This window comes from Chlorocebus sabaeus, chromosome 8 (assembly GCF_047675955.1).
Source record: "Chlorocebus sabaeus isolate Y175 chromosome 8, mChlSab1.0.hap1, whole genome shotgun sequence".
NCBI classification, from domain to species: Eukaryota; Metazoa; Chordata; class Mammalia; order Primates; family Cercopithecidae; genus Chlorocebus; species Chlorocebus sabaeus.
The window spans coordinates 37920037-37935247 of NC_132911.1; the positions used below are offsets into that span (position 1 = coordinate 37920037).

Sequence of the window (15211 nt, forward strand, 5' to 3'; positions counted from 1 at the left end):
AACATTTTTTTACCTTTGTTTTAGTTTGTATTTCATTCAACAAATAAAAAGTTTGGAAAGAGTTAGGCACATGATAAAATTGGTAACTTAGTTTATAGAATAGAGTTCAGCTTCAGCCAGTTTCCTGTGAAACTGCTATTTCATAGAATTAGTGTCATGTTGGGAGGGCCATGAGCTACAGACTTTCACTGTTACTGGGGATATTTTTAGATTTGTCCCATTTTGTCCAAAAGGAGGAAAAAAAAGACAAAGACATTATTTTTCATTAAGACAATAAAATTCTACTTTTTTAGTGCTTAATTGAGGACATTCTTTTTTTCATTAAAAAAAATTATGGCATAATTTACATAAAGTAAATTTCACTGTCTTTAGGGTATAGTTCTGTGAGTTCTGTTAAATGCATACAATTATGTAACCAGCACTACCACCACAACTGAGCTATACATACTGACCCATCTTTTTTTTTTTTTTTTTTTTTTTTTTTGAGATGGAGTCTCACTCTGTCGCCGAGGCTGGAGTGCAATGGCACAATCTTGGCTCACTGCAACCTCCACTTCCCGGGTTCAAGCGATTATCCTGCCTCAGCCTCCTGAGTAGCTGGGATTACAGGGGTGCACAATCATGCCTGGCTAATTTTTGTATTTTTAGTAGAGATGGAGTTTCACCATGTTGGTCAGGCTGATCTCAAACCCTGACCTCGTGATCCAGCCACGTTGGCCTCCCAAAGTGCTGGGATTACAGGCGTGAGCCACCACGCCCGGCCACTGACCCATCTTTTAAACAAGAATTCTAGGGTAAGAATTTAAGAAGATTTAATTTTTACCTATCCCTAAAGTCTGTTAAAATTACAGAAAAGGAATTGTATTTCTCATTTTATTTTATTTTATTTTTGAGACGGAGTCTCGCTCTGTCGCCCAGGCTGGAGTGCAGTGGCCGGATCTCAGCTCACTGGAAGCTCCGCCTCCCGGGTTTCCACCATTCTCCTGCCTCAGCCTCCCCAGTAGCTGGGACTACAGGCGCCCGCCACCACGCCTGGCTAGTTTTTTGTATTTTTTTAGTAGAGACGGGGTTTCACCATGTTAGCCAGGATGGTCTTGATCTCCTGACCTCATGATCAGCCCATCTCGGCCTCCCAAAGTGCTGGGATTACAGGCTTGAGCCACCGCGCCCGGCCTGTATTTCTCATTTTAAACATTTAATCCCACCCTCATTTTTTAAAGTAGCATTATGAACTCATTTGTATAACATATATATGTATGTGTGCACACATACACTCAATATATTGAGTGTGTTTCAGTCAGTTGCAGTCTTTTTTTTTTCTCCTCCCAAATGGACCAGAGAGTCACTGGCTTGCCTTTAATTAGCTGTAACCTTTACACTGGCTTTATTTATTTATTTATTTATTTATTTATTTAGAGACAGAGTCTTGCCCTGTCACCCAGGCTGGAGTGCAGTGGCATGATCTCGGCTCACTGCAAGCTCCACCTCCTGGGTTCACGCCATTCTCCTGCTCAGCCTCCCGAGTAGCTGGGACCACAGGCACCCACCACCACGCCTGGCTAATTTTTTTTTTTGTATTTTTAGTAGAGATGGGGTTTCACTGTATGAGCCAGGATGGTCTCAGTCTCCTGACCTCGTGATCCACCTGCCTCGGCCTCCCAAAGTGCTGGGATTAAAGGCATGAGCCACCGCGTCCGGTCACCTTTAAGCTTTTACAAGTGTAGTCAACCAGGTAAGGGTGGTAGGGGCTATTTCCCAAAACTTCTCCCGCCGACTCAAAAGTTAGGTTCTTCAGAGTAAAACAGACTCTTCACTGTTTTCAAGGTTATTCCAGAGTTTCCCTGTATTCTTCCATCTAATCTCAGCTGCCACAATCAGACAGACGGCAAGCACAAGGACACTTTTCTTTGCATCTGTACTGGAAACCTTAGCAGCAGATAGCAGTCGTTCTTTTTGATGCTTAAATGATACCATATTATGTCAATGGGAGTCCCTTTTTCTTGACTTCTGATTCCTTTGGACATAACCCATTGATTTTTTTTTTCTTTTTCTTTTTGTGGAGAACGGGGTCTTGCTATATTGCCTAGGGAGGTCTCAAACTCCTGGGCTCAAGCTATACTCCTGCCTCTGCCTCCCTAAGTGCTGGGATTATAGGCATGGGCCACCATGGCTGGCATGACCCATTGATTTTTGATAGCTCCCTTGATTTCTGGTACAACAAGATGTCTCAGGCTTTGTATATATTTTGTCCCAAGCCTCATAATCAGCCATTCCTTAAGAACCTGGTTGAATTTTTCTCCCAAGTGGAGAATTACATTTAGAAACCGTCAAGTCAAGATCTGAGCAGGAAAACAGAAACCACACTAGTTAGAATTTGATTTAGGAAATTAGCTAAATAGGTTATTAGAGTTCTCAAAAGGGAAAAAGAGAACACAGAAGTAACAGAAAATAGTAAGTGGAGGAAGCAGCTACAATTCCTAGGGCTGGGGAATAAAGGGAAGAGGTTGGGGTGATTAGAACCAGGAAACTTGGAAGAATGGCCGGGCGCAGTGGCTTACACTTGTAATCCTAGCCCTTTGGGAGACTGAGGCAGGTGGATTGCTTGAGCCCAGGAGTTCAAGACCAGCCTGGGCAACATGGGAAAATCCTGTCTCTACAAAAAAACACAAAAATTAGCCAGGCGGTAGTGGGCCTCTGTATTCCTAGCTACTCAGGAGGCTGAGGTGGGAGGATCACCTGAGCCCAGGAGGTCGAGGGTGTGGTGAGCTGTGATTGTGCCACTGCACTCCAGCCTGGGTGACAGAGTGAGACCCTGTCTCAAATGAAATGAAATAAATGAAATGAAAGGACATGACATGACATGACATGACATGAAATGAAATATAAAAAGAACCTGGAAACTTGGAAGAGTGGCCAGGAGGTGGCGCCTCCTACCTGGTGCAGGTACCTCTGAGGGCGTTCAGCTTGAAGAGTGTTGTTGACTGACTGCTGCATACAGGTTGAATAGCATTGTGGGGCTGACACTGAGAGAAACAGCAAACAGATAGGAAGAAGCAAGTCCACTGTCTTCTCCTCTAGCCTAGCATACTGTGTTGGCAGAACCAGAAAGCAAGCAAGCTGGGGAGGGAGAAATGTTTGTAGACTTCCAGCCTTGCATCACAGAGCCAAGTGTAGAATGCCATGCTTGCGGCCGGGTGCAATGGCTCCGCCTGTAATCCTAGCACTTTGGGAGGCCGAGGCGGGTGGATCACGAGGTCAGGAGATCAAGACCATCCTGGTCAACATGGTGAAACCCTATCTCTACTAAAAATACAAAAATTAGCTGGGCGTTGTGGTGCATGCCTGTAATCCCAGCTACTCCGGAGGCTGAGGCAGGAGAATGGCTTGAACCTGGGAGGCGGAGATTGCATTGAGCCGAGAGCACCACTGCACTCCAGCCTGGGCAACAAGAACAAGATTCTGTCTCAAAAAAAGAAAAAGAGTGCTGTGTTTGGACCTGAGGGGCAAGGGCCAATACCTTAATACTTGGTACAGAAATTACAGTTGGGTGCCTGGCTTATATAGTAATTATTATTGTGTTGTCAGTGTGTCTAGACCTTTCCAAAGGGCAGAATTATAAAATAAGTATTTTAAAATAGAAAAATAAATGAGTTCATACTTACATTAATTCAAATTTAACATTATAGGAATTTTAACTTCTTTGTGTATTTTATATGAAAAAATCTTGATTCCTAACTTAAAATAATTACAAATATTTGCACAATCTGACAATAATGTGTAAAATAAGTTCAAAATAATGCCAGGTTCCAGTTCTGGCATGACAGCATGAAGAATTCTGTGGACTTAGTTCCCAGTGAAACTGGTGAACATTAATTTTAAAAAACAACAAATTACAGTTTCTAGAAATGGTCCTAGGGAATAGAGCAAATGAAGAAACACTTTTTTTTTTTAATTTTTATTTTTAGACAGAGTCTTGCTCTGTCGCCTAGGCTGGAGTGCAGTGGTGCCATCTTGGCGATCTCGGTGATCTCGGGTCACTGCAACCTCCACCTCCCAGATTCAAGTGATTCTCTTGCCTCAGCCTCCTGAGTAGCTGGGGTTACAGGTATGTGTCACCATGCCCAGCTAATTTTTGTATTTTTAGTAGAGACAGGGTTTCACCATGTTGGTCAGGTTGGTGTTGAACTCCTGACTTCGTGATCCACCTGCCTTGACCTCCCAGAGTGCTGGGATTATAGGCGTGAGCCACCGCGCCTGGCCATGAAGAAACATGAAGAACATTGGGTCTGTGATATCTGAACTAAAACCTTCTCCATCCCTCATTTTTTTGCAGCTAGTGAGATAGAAACTTCACTCTAGAGGGTGTAGCCAAGAACACAGGGCTCCAGCTTCATGTATTCTACCCCATTGCCTCAGTCAGAAGGTTTTCATCCTAGGAGGAGGAGTAGCATACCAACATTTCTCATTTTGCCCCAAGTGCCTGTCACTGAGGCAAAATTCTAGGTAACTGTGGCTGACTGGTGGTGGTTCCTTTCTTTCACCCAGTCCCTACTCTTAGGATGGAGACTTGACCTTGGGCAAGGCACTACTGAAAATACTGGGGCTCTGATCATCTTTACCCTTGCTTTTCAAGCCGAGAAGACCTAAGTCTACAGCCTCACTTCCGCTGGGTACTCCACTTCGTAAAGCAGGGATGCCATTCAGATAAACACACCATTGTCCCCACTATAGCTGTAGAGAGTGGCTCAGATGTTTTATCTGGAAGCAGAAATAGGCTGTAAAACAGGTAGCTCTTAATCTTTTCCTAAAGGAACAAAGTATGGAGAAGCTCAAGAGTATGGAGAAGCTCAAGAGTATGGAGAAACTCAAAAAAACTGCGGAGGTTGTTGTGCAAAACAATAGGAAAGAAACTGGTTAAATTCACTGGAGATGTAGGATAAACTGTAGGCCAGCTAGTTTGCTGGAGAGAACCGGGAAAAGAAGAAGCTAGGAGGAGTCCTTTGGTATCAGAACAACTCTCAAGCACTGACCTTGGGAACTAACTGTGCCTTTAGAGGGACCCAAATTTGATCTACTCAGTCTGTGGAGCAATTTATGCCCCAGGGTGTTATTAAAACCAGTAGAGCAATCAGCTGGAAATTAGTGAAGCTTTAACAACTAGATGTGGTCAAGGAAAGATACACTCAAGGAAAGTCTTGCAAAAACCTTTGTCATCCAGGGTGACTGTGGGCATCCCCAAGGCTGTGCCTTCTAATGAGCAATATCACATACTTCATACTTGAAGTTTGAAGGCAAACAGACTTTACAAAAATAATCCAGCTAGTTACTAAACAAATGAGCAAATGACAATAACAAGCCTGAGGTGGAAAAGGTGGGAACAGTAGTACTCAGAGTTGCTAAAATGTCTAGTTTCCAACAAAAAATTATGAGCTATGGAAAGAAACAGGAAAGTATGACCCATACACTGGAAAAAAAGCAGGTAACAGAAACCGATTGTGAAAGTGACCAGATGTCACATTTAATAGACAAAGACTTCAAAGTAGCCATTATATATGTTCAAATAACTGAAAAACTATGATTAAAGAAGCAAAGGTGTGTGATAATGTCACGTCAAATAGGGAATATCATTAAAGAGATAGCAATTATATATCAAAAAAGAACCAAATAGAAATCCTGGAGTTGAAAAGTACAATAACTAAAATGAAAAATTAGGGGAGTTCAATAGGCTATAACTGACAGAAGAAAGATTCATGAATTTGAAGATAGATCAATACAGATTATACAATTTGAAGGAGAAAAAAAGACTCATGTGTTGGAGAAATGTCAGACACCATTGAACACACCAACATATCAGAAATGATTAATAACAAGGTTAATATAACAAAAGATACAAATATGCTCTTTTCTTCTCTCAGATTCTTTAAAAGACATTAAATAAAGTAATAAGTATAACAATGTAATGTTGCGTTTGTAACATTTGTAGACATAATGTGGATAACAATAAAATCACAAAAAAGGGGAAAAGGAACAGACTTATATAGGAATAACATTCCTGTGTCTCACTGGAATTAAGTTAGTATAAATCAGAAGCTGATTCTGATGAGAAATATATTGTTAGCCCGGCTGGGTGCGGTGGCTCACGTAATCTCAGCACTTTGGGAGGCCAAGGCGGGCAGATGACGAGGTCAGGAGATCAAGACTATCCTGGCTAACATGGTGAAACCCTGTCTCTACTAAAAATATAGAAAAAAAAAAATTAGCCGGGCGTGGTGGCGGGCGCCTGTAGTCCCAGCTACTCGGGAGGCTGAGAGAATGGCGTGAACCCAGGAGGTGGAGCTTACAGTGAGCCGAGATTGTGCCACTGCACTCCAGCCTGGGTGACAGAGCAAGACTCCGTCTCAAAAAAAAAAAAAAAAAAAGAAGTATATTGTTAGCCCAAGAGTAACCGCTAAAGAAAAAAAAAGTATAAAAATGTATAATCATTAAATTATAATGCTACATTTCAAAATATTCACTTAATGCAAAAGTAACCTCTAAAGAAAAAAAATGTATAAAAATGTATAATCATTAAATTATAATGCTACATTTCAAAATATTCACTTAATGCAAAAGAAGGCAGTAAAGGTGGAATAAAGGATAAAAACACATGAGACATATAAAAAACAAAAAGTAAAAGTAGATGACAAAAAGTAAAAATAAAACATGTAAATCCAGCTATATCAATAATATTAAATGTGCATGGATTCAACAATCTAGTCAAAAGACAGACTGGATTTAAAAAAAACAAGATCTGGCCGGGCGCGGTGGCTCAAGCCTGTAATCCCAGCACTTTGGGAGGCCGAGACGGGTGGATCACGAGGTCAGAAGATCGAGACCATCCTGGCTAACACGGTGAAACCCCGTCTCTACTAAAAACTACAAAAAAACTAGCCGGGCGAGGTGGCAGGCGCCTGTAGTCAGCCCAGCTACTCGGGAGGCTGAGGCAGGAGAATGGCATGAACTCGGGAGGCGGAGCTTGCAGTGAGCTGAGATCCGGCCACTGCACTCCAGCCTGGGCGACAGAGCCAGACTCCGTCTCAAAAAAAAAATAAATAAATAAAAATAAAAACAAGATCCAATTATATGGTGTCTAAAGGTGGCACACTTAAGGTTTAAAGATACAAATAGTTTGAAAGTAAATGGATGGAAAAATAAATATAATGCAATAAAGAAAAGATAAATATTTGAGTGTCAGATATCCCAGTTACCCTGTTTTGATCATTACACTTTACATACATGTATCAAAATGTCACATGTATCCCAAAAATATGTACTACTTTTATGTGTCAATTAAAAATTACATATATACACACACACACATATATATACATGTATACATATATATATAAAAGAAATATGCAAATGGCAACTATGAGAAAGCCGGAGTGGCTACATTAATATCAGACCAAATAGACTTTGTTTACTTTATTTATTTATTTATTTTTGAGAGGGAGCCTTGCTGTGTCACCCAGGCTGGAGTGCAGCGGCACGATCTTGGCTCACTGCAACCTCTGCCTCTCGGGTTCAAGCAATTTTCCTGCCTCAGCCTCCCAAGTAGCTAGGACTACGGGTGTGTGCCACTATGCCTGGCTAATTGTTTTTTTTTTTTTGAGATGGAGTCTCGCCCCTGTCGCCCAGGCTGGAGTGCAGTGGTGCAATCTCAGTTCACTACAACCTCTGCCTCCCGGCTTCAAGCAATTCTCATGCCTCAGCCTCCTGAGTAGCTGGGATTACAGGTGCCTGCTACCACACCCAGCTAATTTTTGTATTTTACTAGAGATGAGGTTTCACCATGTGGTCCAGGCTGGTCTTGAACTCCTGACCTCAAGTGGCCCACCCATCTCGGCCTCCCAAAGTGTTTGGATTACAGGCGTGAGCCACCATGCCAGGCCTGAATTATATACTTTAAATAGGTGAATTGGATGGTAGTGAGTAAAACTTGAAAATAAGAATACCAGTTTTATAAGTAACAACTAATGGATGCAGTTTAGGTTTCTTTGCAGTTCAGCTTATCCTTAGAGAATAAATTCCACTGAGGACATACAGTTAAAATATAATGTGAGCTAAAAGTCATTTGAAGTAATTCTTTTTTCTCTATGGTTATGTTACCAACTTGATAATTATTGCATTGATTGACTTTTCCTATGCTGAAACAGTTCCAGGGTTTTAGTAGCTTATAATGATAAACATTTATTTCTTGCTCAGGGTCTGTGAGTCCACTCTAGTGGTTCTGCTCTAGGCCCCAGGTTCAGTTTAGGTCTACCTGTGTGTCTTCTCATCCTGCGACTTCAGTTGAAAACACAGCTCCCATAAGATAATGTAGGTCTTGTAGAGGGCATGGGAACACAAGAGGGTTGCTAGAATTTGCAGCGACTCCTAAATCCTTTGTGTGAACTGGCACACTGTCACTTTCACCCATATTTGTTTGTTTTGCATAAAAGGTTAAATTACCTTTTTTGTTTGTTCTGTTTTTTTGAGACGGAGTCTGCCTCTGTTGCCCAGGCTGGAGTGCAGTGGTGCGATCTAGGCTCACTGCAAGCTCCACCTCCCAGGTTCGCGCCATTCTCCTGCCTCAGCCTTCTGAGTAGCTGGGACTATAGGCGCCCACCACCACACCCGGCTAATTTTTTGTATTTTTAGTAGAGACGGGGTTTCACCGTGTTAGCCAGGATGGTCTCGATCTCCTGACCTCGTGATCTGCCTGCCTTGGCCTCCCAAAGTGCTGGGATTACAAGCATGAGCCGCCGCGCCCAGCCAAATTATGTTTTTTTCTTATGTGAGTTTGTATTGACGCAACCACATTCACTATCCCCCAGTTTTTCCTCATCTTGCCCCATTCCATATTTTATCTTTCCTTGTCCTTGTGACAGTATCGGTTCCCAATAACACTACTGTATGTATTTATTCTATTCTACAATACACACAAGAAAGTTTAAAAATTTAGATAGTAATATCACTACTAGTAACATTATTTGAAGAGTTTAAGATATTTTAAAATTTCTTTTGCCTTTAGAATATGTACCACTAAGGATGTCCATTCAGAAAACTGTTCAAGAATTATTTGAATTATATTCTGTGTGTGGTTATCAAGTTGGTTGGTTTTTTCTTTTTAAAGATGGGGTCTTACTCTGTTGCCCAGGCTGGAGTATAATAGCACAGTCATAGATCATAGCTCACCATAACCTTGAATTCCTGGACTTTGCCTCTGCCTTTCACTTCTCAGCTTCCTGAGTAGCTGGCACTATAGGCACCCATCATCATGCCCACCTGATATTTATTTATTTATTTATTTATTTTTTGAGTAGAAACTGAGTCTCATTATTTTCCAGTCTGGTCTTGAACTCCTGGTCTCTGGCCTCAAGCAGTCCTCTTGCCTCAGCTACCTAAAGTGCTGGGATTACAGATTGAGCCACTGCGCCCAGCCTGAGTTGGTGAGTTTTTTTTTTTGAGACGGAGTCTCCACGCTGTGGCCCAGGCTGGAGTGCAGTGGTGTGATCTTGGCTCACTGTAACCTCTGCCTCCTGGGTTCAAGTGATTCTCATGCCTCAGCCTCCTGAGTAGCTGAGATTATAGACACCTGCCACCACACCCAACTAATTTTTATATTTTTAGTAGAGATGGGGTTTCACCATGTTGGCCAGGCTGGTCTCAAACTCCTGACCTCAGGTGATCCACCCGCATCAGGCCTCCCAAAGTGGTGGGATTACAGGCGTGAGCCACTGCGCCTGGCCAAGTTGGTGGTTTTTTAAGAAGATAAAATACAGTTTGAATTCATACTGATATTTACAATTCAAATTAAGGATTATAAGGTTTTAAGTTTCAGTATTCTTATATCTGTGTCTCCTGTGTCCCATTATGAAAATACTGATTCCCAGTAATACCAATATAAGTATTCATTTGCAACTTTAATACCCGCATAACAGTACCAAGATAACAGTACCAACAGTGTTGATAATTATGATTACTGAAAAAAATTCAAAGTATTAGTGAAAACAAAGTATTATGAAACTGATAAGTATTGCAGTTAAGCTAATAGTGATAATCTCTCAGTTATTTCAGCTGCCAATGAATTTCTTTGTGAAATCATATTCAAAGTTTTAGATAAAATGTTGAAGGTCCTGTTCAAGCTTAAAACGATACTTGGGCCGGGCACAGTGGCTCACGCCTGTAATTCCAACACTTTGGGAGGCCTAGGTGGGTGGATCTTCTGAGGTCAGGAGTTCAAGACCAGCCTGGCCAACATAGTGAAACCCCGTCTACTAAAAGTACAAAAAATTATCTGGGCTTGGTGGCAGGCACCTGAAATCCCAGCTACTCGGGAGGCTGAGGCAAGAGAACTGCTTGAACCTACCTGGGAGGCGGAGGTTGTAGTGAGCCGAGATCGTGCCATTGCACTCCAGCCTGGGTAACAAGAGTGAAACTCTGTCTCCAAAAATAAAAAAAAAATTTAAAAAATAAACAAAACCTAAATCTATACAGTTGAAAGCAAAATAACTCATAGGATAATGTATGTAATAAATCAGATAATAAGTGCTCTGAGAAGTTTTGAGTCTGTTTAGTCTTTTATCAAAGTTTATTGACTTTTTGCAAATCATTGCATTAACTTTCTGAGTTGGAGAGAAAGGCTGATGAAATTATTGTTATAGCTAGATTTTCTCTTTGGATTGGTAAATGTTCTGCATCAAAGCCTGACACTGAGGTTGCCAGCAGAAAGCTTAGCCATAGCAGAGAGTAGAATATGAAAAAACTAGGGTGTGTCAAGGCAAAGAAGTTGGAGATTAAAGATGTATGTGCTTGAGCTAAACTCTAGTAGTAATGTCTTTGTGTTCCAAAGTTATTGGTAAATATAACAACAGCAAAGAACCATTTTGTTGCACTAATTAAATTAGTAGTCATGAGGGTTAGTTATTGAAGAAGGCTAGAGGTGATCTAATGTCTCTGATTTTGCTAATCATCTTGATGTAGTAGAATTCCTTTATATAGCATTTGGTGTGGTGTCATTAGTGAAACAGATAAGAACAGCTTTTTACTAATAATTGTTTTGTCCCAGAGCATTTGATTTACCATGTACTGAATAATAGTAGTTTTATAGTGGGGTCCTATTGCCTTTTTTCTTTTATTTTTTGTTTTTAAGAGATGGGGTCTCTGTTGACCAGACTAGACTCAATCACCTGAGGCCAAGTGATCCACCCACCTCAGCCTCCGCAGTAGCAGGACAAGAAGCGTGTGCCACTGTGCCCAGCTTATTGCTTTTTTTTGTCTGTTGCTTTTTTTTTTAAATCCTTATAACCTGCCTCTATCAATCTGTCTTAAAATGATGTATGAATGTTATTAAGAGTGAATTTATCTTTCTTTTTTTCTTAGGAGCAGCCACCATATCCTAGCTACAATTCTAACTATTGGAATTCTTCTGCGAGATCTAGGGCTCCTTACCCAAGTACATATCCTGTAAGACCAGAATTGCAAGGCCAGGTATGGTTTAAAAACAGAGACTTTCTGAACTTTTTCATAATGAATAGATTTATTTTCAAAACCTGTGCAGATTTCAGAGCAGTGATGAGTGTTTGTTTTTTTTCTTTGCTGTAATGGGCTCCATCAATCTCATTTTAATGTTTTTAGCTCAGAGATAAGGATATATCTAGGCAAATATACCTATAGCTTGAGGCATAATAAATTATTTTTCAGGACCCAGAATCAGCAAACATAAAATGTACTTATTTTTGAAAATTTGACTTATTACAGACATTTAATTTAAAATATTTTAACCTTACAAAAAGTACAGAAAATATGTACATTTTACATCTAGCATGCAGGGTCAGGTGCAGTGGCTCACAGCTGTAATCCCAGCACTTTGGGAGACTGAGGCGGGCAGATCACCTGAGGTCAGTAGTTCAAGACTGGCCTAGCCAACATGGTAAAATTACGTCTCTACTAAAAATACAAAAATTAGCTGGGTGTGGTGGTGGGCACCTGTACTCCCAGCTACTTGGGAGGCTGAGGCAGGAGAATCGCCTGAACCCAGGAGGCAGAGGTTGCAGTGAGCTGAGATCACACCATTACACTCCAGCCTGGGCGATAGAGTAAGACTCCGTCCCAAAGCAAAAAACAAACACAAAAAAATCCAAAAATCTAGCATTCTAATTTGTCAATTTCTGTTCGCTACATTTGTTTCAGATTTTTAAGAAAAGTAAACCAAATACTAATTGAAACCCAATGACACTTATTTTCATTTACTGAAATTTAATTTTTTTATTTATTTGAAACAGGGTCATTTTCTGTCGCCCAGGCTGGAGTGCAGTGGTATGATCTCAGCTCACTGCACCCTCCTCCTCACAGGTTCAAGCGATTCTCCTGCCTCAGCCTCCTGAGTAGCTGGGACTACAGGCACGCACCACCATACCCAGCTAATTTTTTTATTTCTTTTTTGAGATGGAGTCTTGCTCTGTTGCCAGGCTGGAGTGCAGTGGCATGATCTTGGCTCACTGCAACCTCCGCCTCCTGGGTTCAAGTGATTCTCCTGCCTCAGCCTCCCGAGCAGCTGGGACTACAGGCACATACCACTACGCCCAGCTAATTTTTGTATTTTTAGTAGAGATGGGGTTTCACCATGTTGGCCAGTATGGTCTTGATGTCTTGACCTTGTGATCTGCCTGCCTCGGCCTTTTGAAGTGCTGGGATCATAGGCGTGAGCCACTGCGCCCAGCCAGTTTTTGGATTTTTAGTAGAGATGGGGTTTCACCATGTTGGCCAGGCTGGTCTCGAACTCCTGACCTCAAGTGATCCACCCACCTTGGCCTCCCAAAGTGCTGGGTTTACAAGCGTGAGCTATCATGCTCGGCCTGAAGTTGTATTTATTATTCCATTTGTGTTTTTATGCCTTTACCACTTGCCTATGTATCCATAAACTTTAGATACTTTTATTTTACATGTTTTTAAACTTGATATGTGTGATTTCATACTAACAAACACTCTGCTGCAGCTTGCTTCTTTTGCTCATCGTTGGTTTTCATCTTTCTGTTATATAAATATGAGATAAGGCCGGGCGCGGTGGCTCAAGCCTGTAATCCCAGCACTTTGGGAGGCCAAGACGGGCGAATCACGAGGTCAGGAGATCGAGATCATCCTGGTTAACACGGTGAAACCACATCTCTACTAAAAAATTCAAAAAACTAGCCGGGCAAGGTGGTGGGCGCCTGTAGTCCCAGCTACTTGGGAGGCTGAGGCAGGAGAATGGCGTGAACCTGGGAGGCGGAGCTTGCAGTGAGCTGAGATCTGGCCACTGCACTCCAGCCTGGGTGACAGAGCAAGACTCCGAAATAAATAAATAAATAAATAAATAAATAAATAAATATGAGATAAGAATTTCCCTGGGGTATGGAATTGTCGGCTGTAGGTATGTACATTTCTTTTTCTTTTTTTTTTTTGAGATGGAGTCTTGCCTTGTCGCCCAGGCCGGAGTGCAATGGCGTGATCTCAGCTCACTGCAACCTCTGCCTGTCAGGTTCAAATGATCCTCCTGCCTCAGCCTCCCGAGTAGCTGGGATTACAGGTGCCCACCACCATGCCCAGCTAATTTTGTATTTTTAGTGGAGATGGGGTTTCACCATGTTAGCTAGGCTGGTCTCGAACTCCTGACCTCATGGTCCGCCCGCCTTGGCCTCCCAAAGTGCTGGATTACAGGCATGAGCCACCACACCCAGTCAGGTGTGTACATTTTTTATTAGATACAGCCAAATTACTTTTCAAAATGTTTGTACTGACAAAGGAGTAATTGTCATATTTGCATATTTCCATAATTTCTTTAATCTAGCCATATTTCTGTTTTTTTTTTTTTTTTTCCCTGAGACAGAGTCTCACTCTGTCGCCCATGCTATCTCACTCTGTCGCCCATGCTATCTCACTCTGTCGCCCATGCTAGAGTGCAGTGGTGCGATCTCGGCTCACTGCAAGCTCTGCCTCCCGGGTTCACGCTATTCTGTGGCCTCAGCTTCCCTAGTAGCTGGGACTACAGGCACCCCCCACCATGCGCAGCTAATTTTTTGTAATTTTAGTAGAGACGGGGTTTCACCGTGTTAGCCAGGATGGTCTCGATCTCCTGACCTCAGATACGCCCATCTCCGCCTTCCAAAAGTGTTGAGATTACAGGCATGAGCCACCGCACTCGGCTTTTGTTTGTTTTTTTTTGAGACAGGGTCTTGCTTTGTATCCCAGGCTGGAGTACAGTGTGATGATGACACCTCACTGCATCCCCGACCTCCTGGCCTCAAGTGATCTTCCCACCTTAGCCTCCTGAGTAGCTGGGACTACAGGTGCACATCACCATGTCTTTTTAATTCATTTGTTTTTTTGTAGAGACAGGGTCTTTCTGTATTACCTAGGCTGGTTTCAAACCCCTAGCCTCAAGCTACCCTCTCAAATTTGGCCTCTCAAAGCACTGGGATTATAGGTGTAAGCCTGTGTGCCTAGCCTATAATGATCATGTATATATGAACTTCAGGATGAGGCTGATCAGAGATAATGGAATGTAAAATAAAGATCATGTTAGTACTTACCACAAACTTTCATTTTACTTGTGTCAGCCTCATCCCTGTGACTGAAATTGAGAAGTAGACATTGTTATTGCTGAATGTTACATAGTTGTGGTTTGGCCACATACTATAAAATCCACCCTTCAAAGTGTACAATGCAGTTGGTTTTTAGTATATTCACAAAGTTTACCCATTATCACTGTCTAATTCTGGAACACTGTCATCACCCCGAATAGAAACCCTGCACTTAAAATGTCAATTCTCCCTCCCCTCAGCTTGTGGCAACCTGTAATCTACTTTTTATCTCTCAGGATTTTTCTAACCAGACATTTTGTATGGAATCATACAGTATGTGGCCTTTTGTTTCTGGCTTCTGTCACTATGTAATGTTTTCAGCCTTCTTCATGTTGTCAGGATATACCAGATTTCATCAACTGATAGATATTTGGGTTGTCTTTCTTTTTGTCTATTATAAATGATGCTGCTACGCCTTCATGTACAAGTTTTTATGTGGAAATATGTTTTTAGTTATCTTGGGTCTATACCTAGAAATGAAATTGCTTGGTCACAGAGTAACCCTATATTTATCAATTTGAGGAACTGGCAAATGGTTTTCCAAAGGGATTACACCATTTTATATTCCC

General features: G+C 41.7%; 1 protein-coding gene across 2 annotated transcripts in view; it reads left to right on the forward strand.

Moving 5' to 3' along the window:
* The window catches only part of BAG4 (BAG cochaperone 4), a 33157-nt gene that overhangs the window by 5876 nt on the left and 12070 nt on the right, over positions 1-15211 (forward strand). The window contains exon 2 of one of the 2 annotated variants that reach the window (XM_007962192.3): positions 11404-11511. The exons of the other annotated variant lie outside the window; for it this stretch is intronic. Within the exon in view, the coding sequence (XP_007960383.3) occupies positions 11404-11511 (108 nt within the window). The remainder of the gene's footprint in view (positions 1-11403; positions 11512-15211) is intronic. 2 annotated transcript variants of the gene reach the window in all.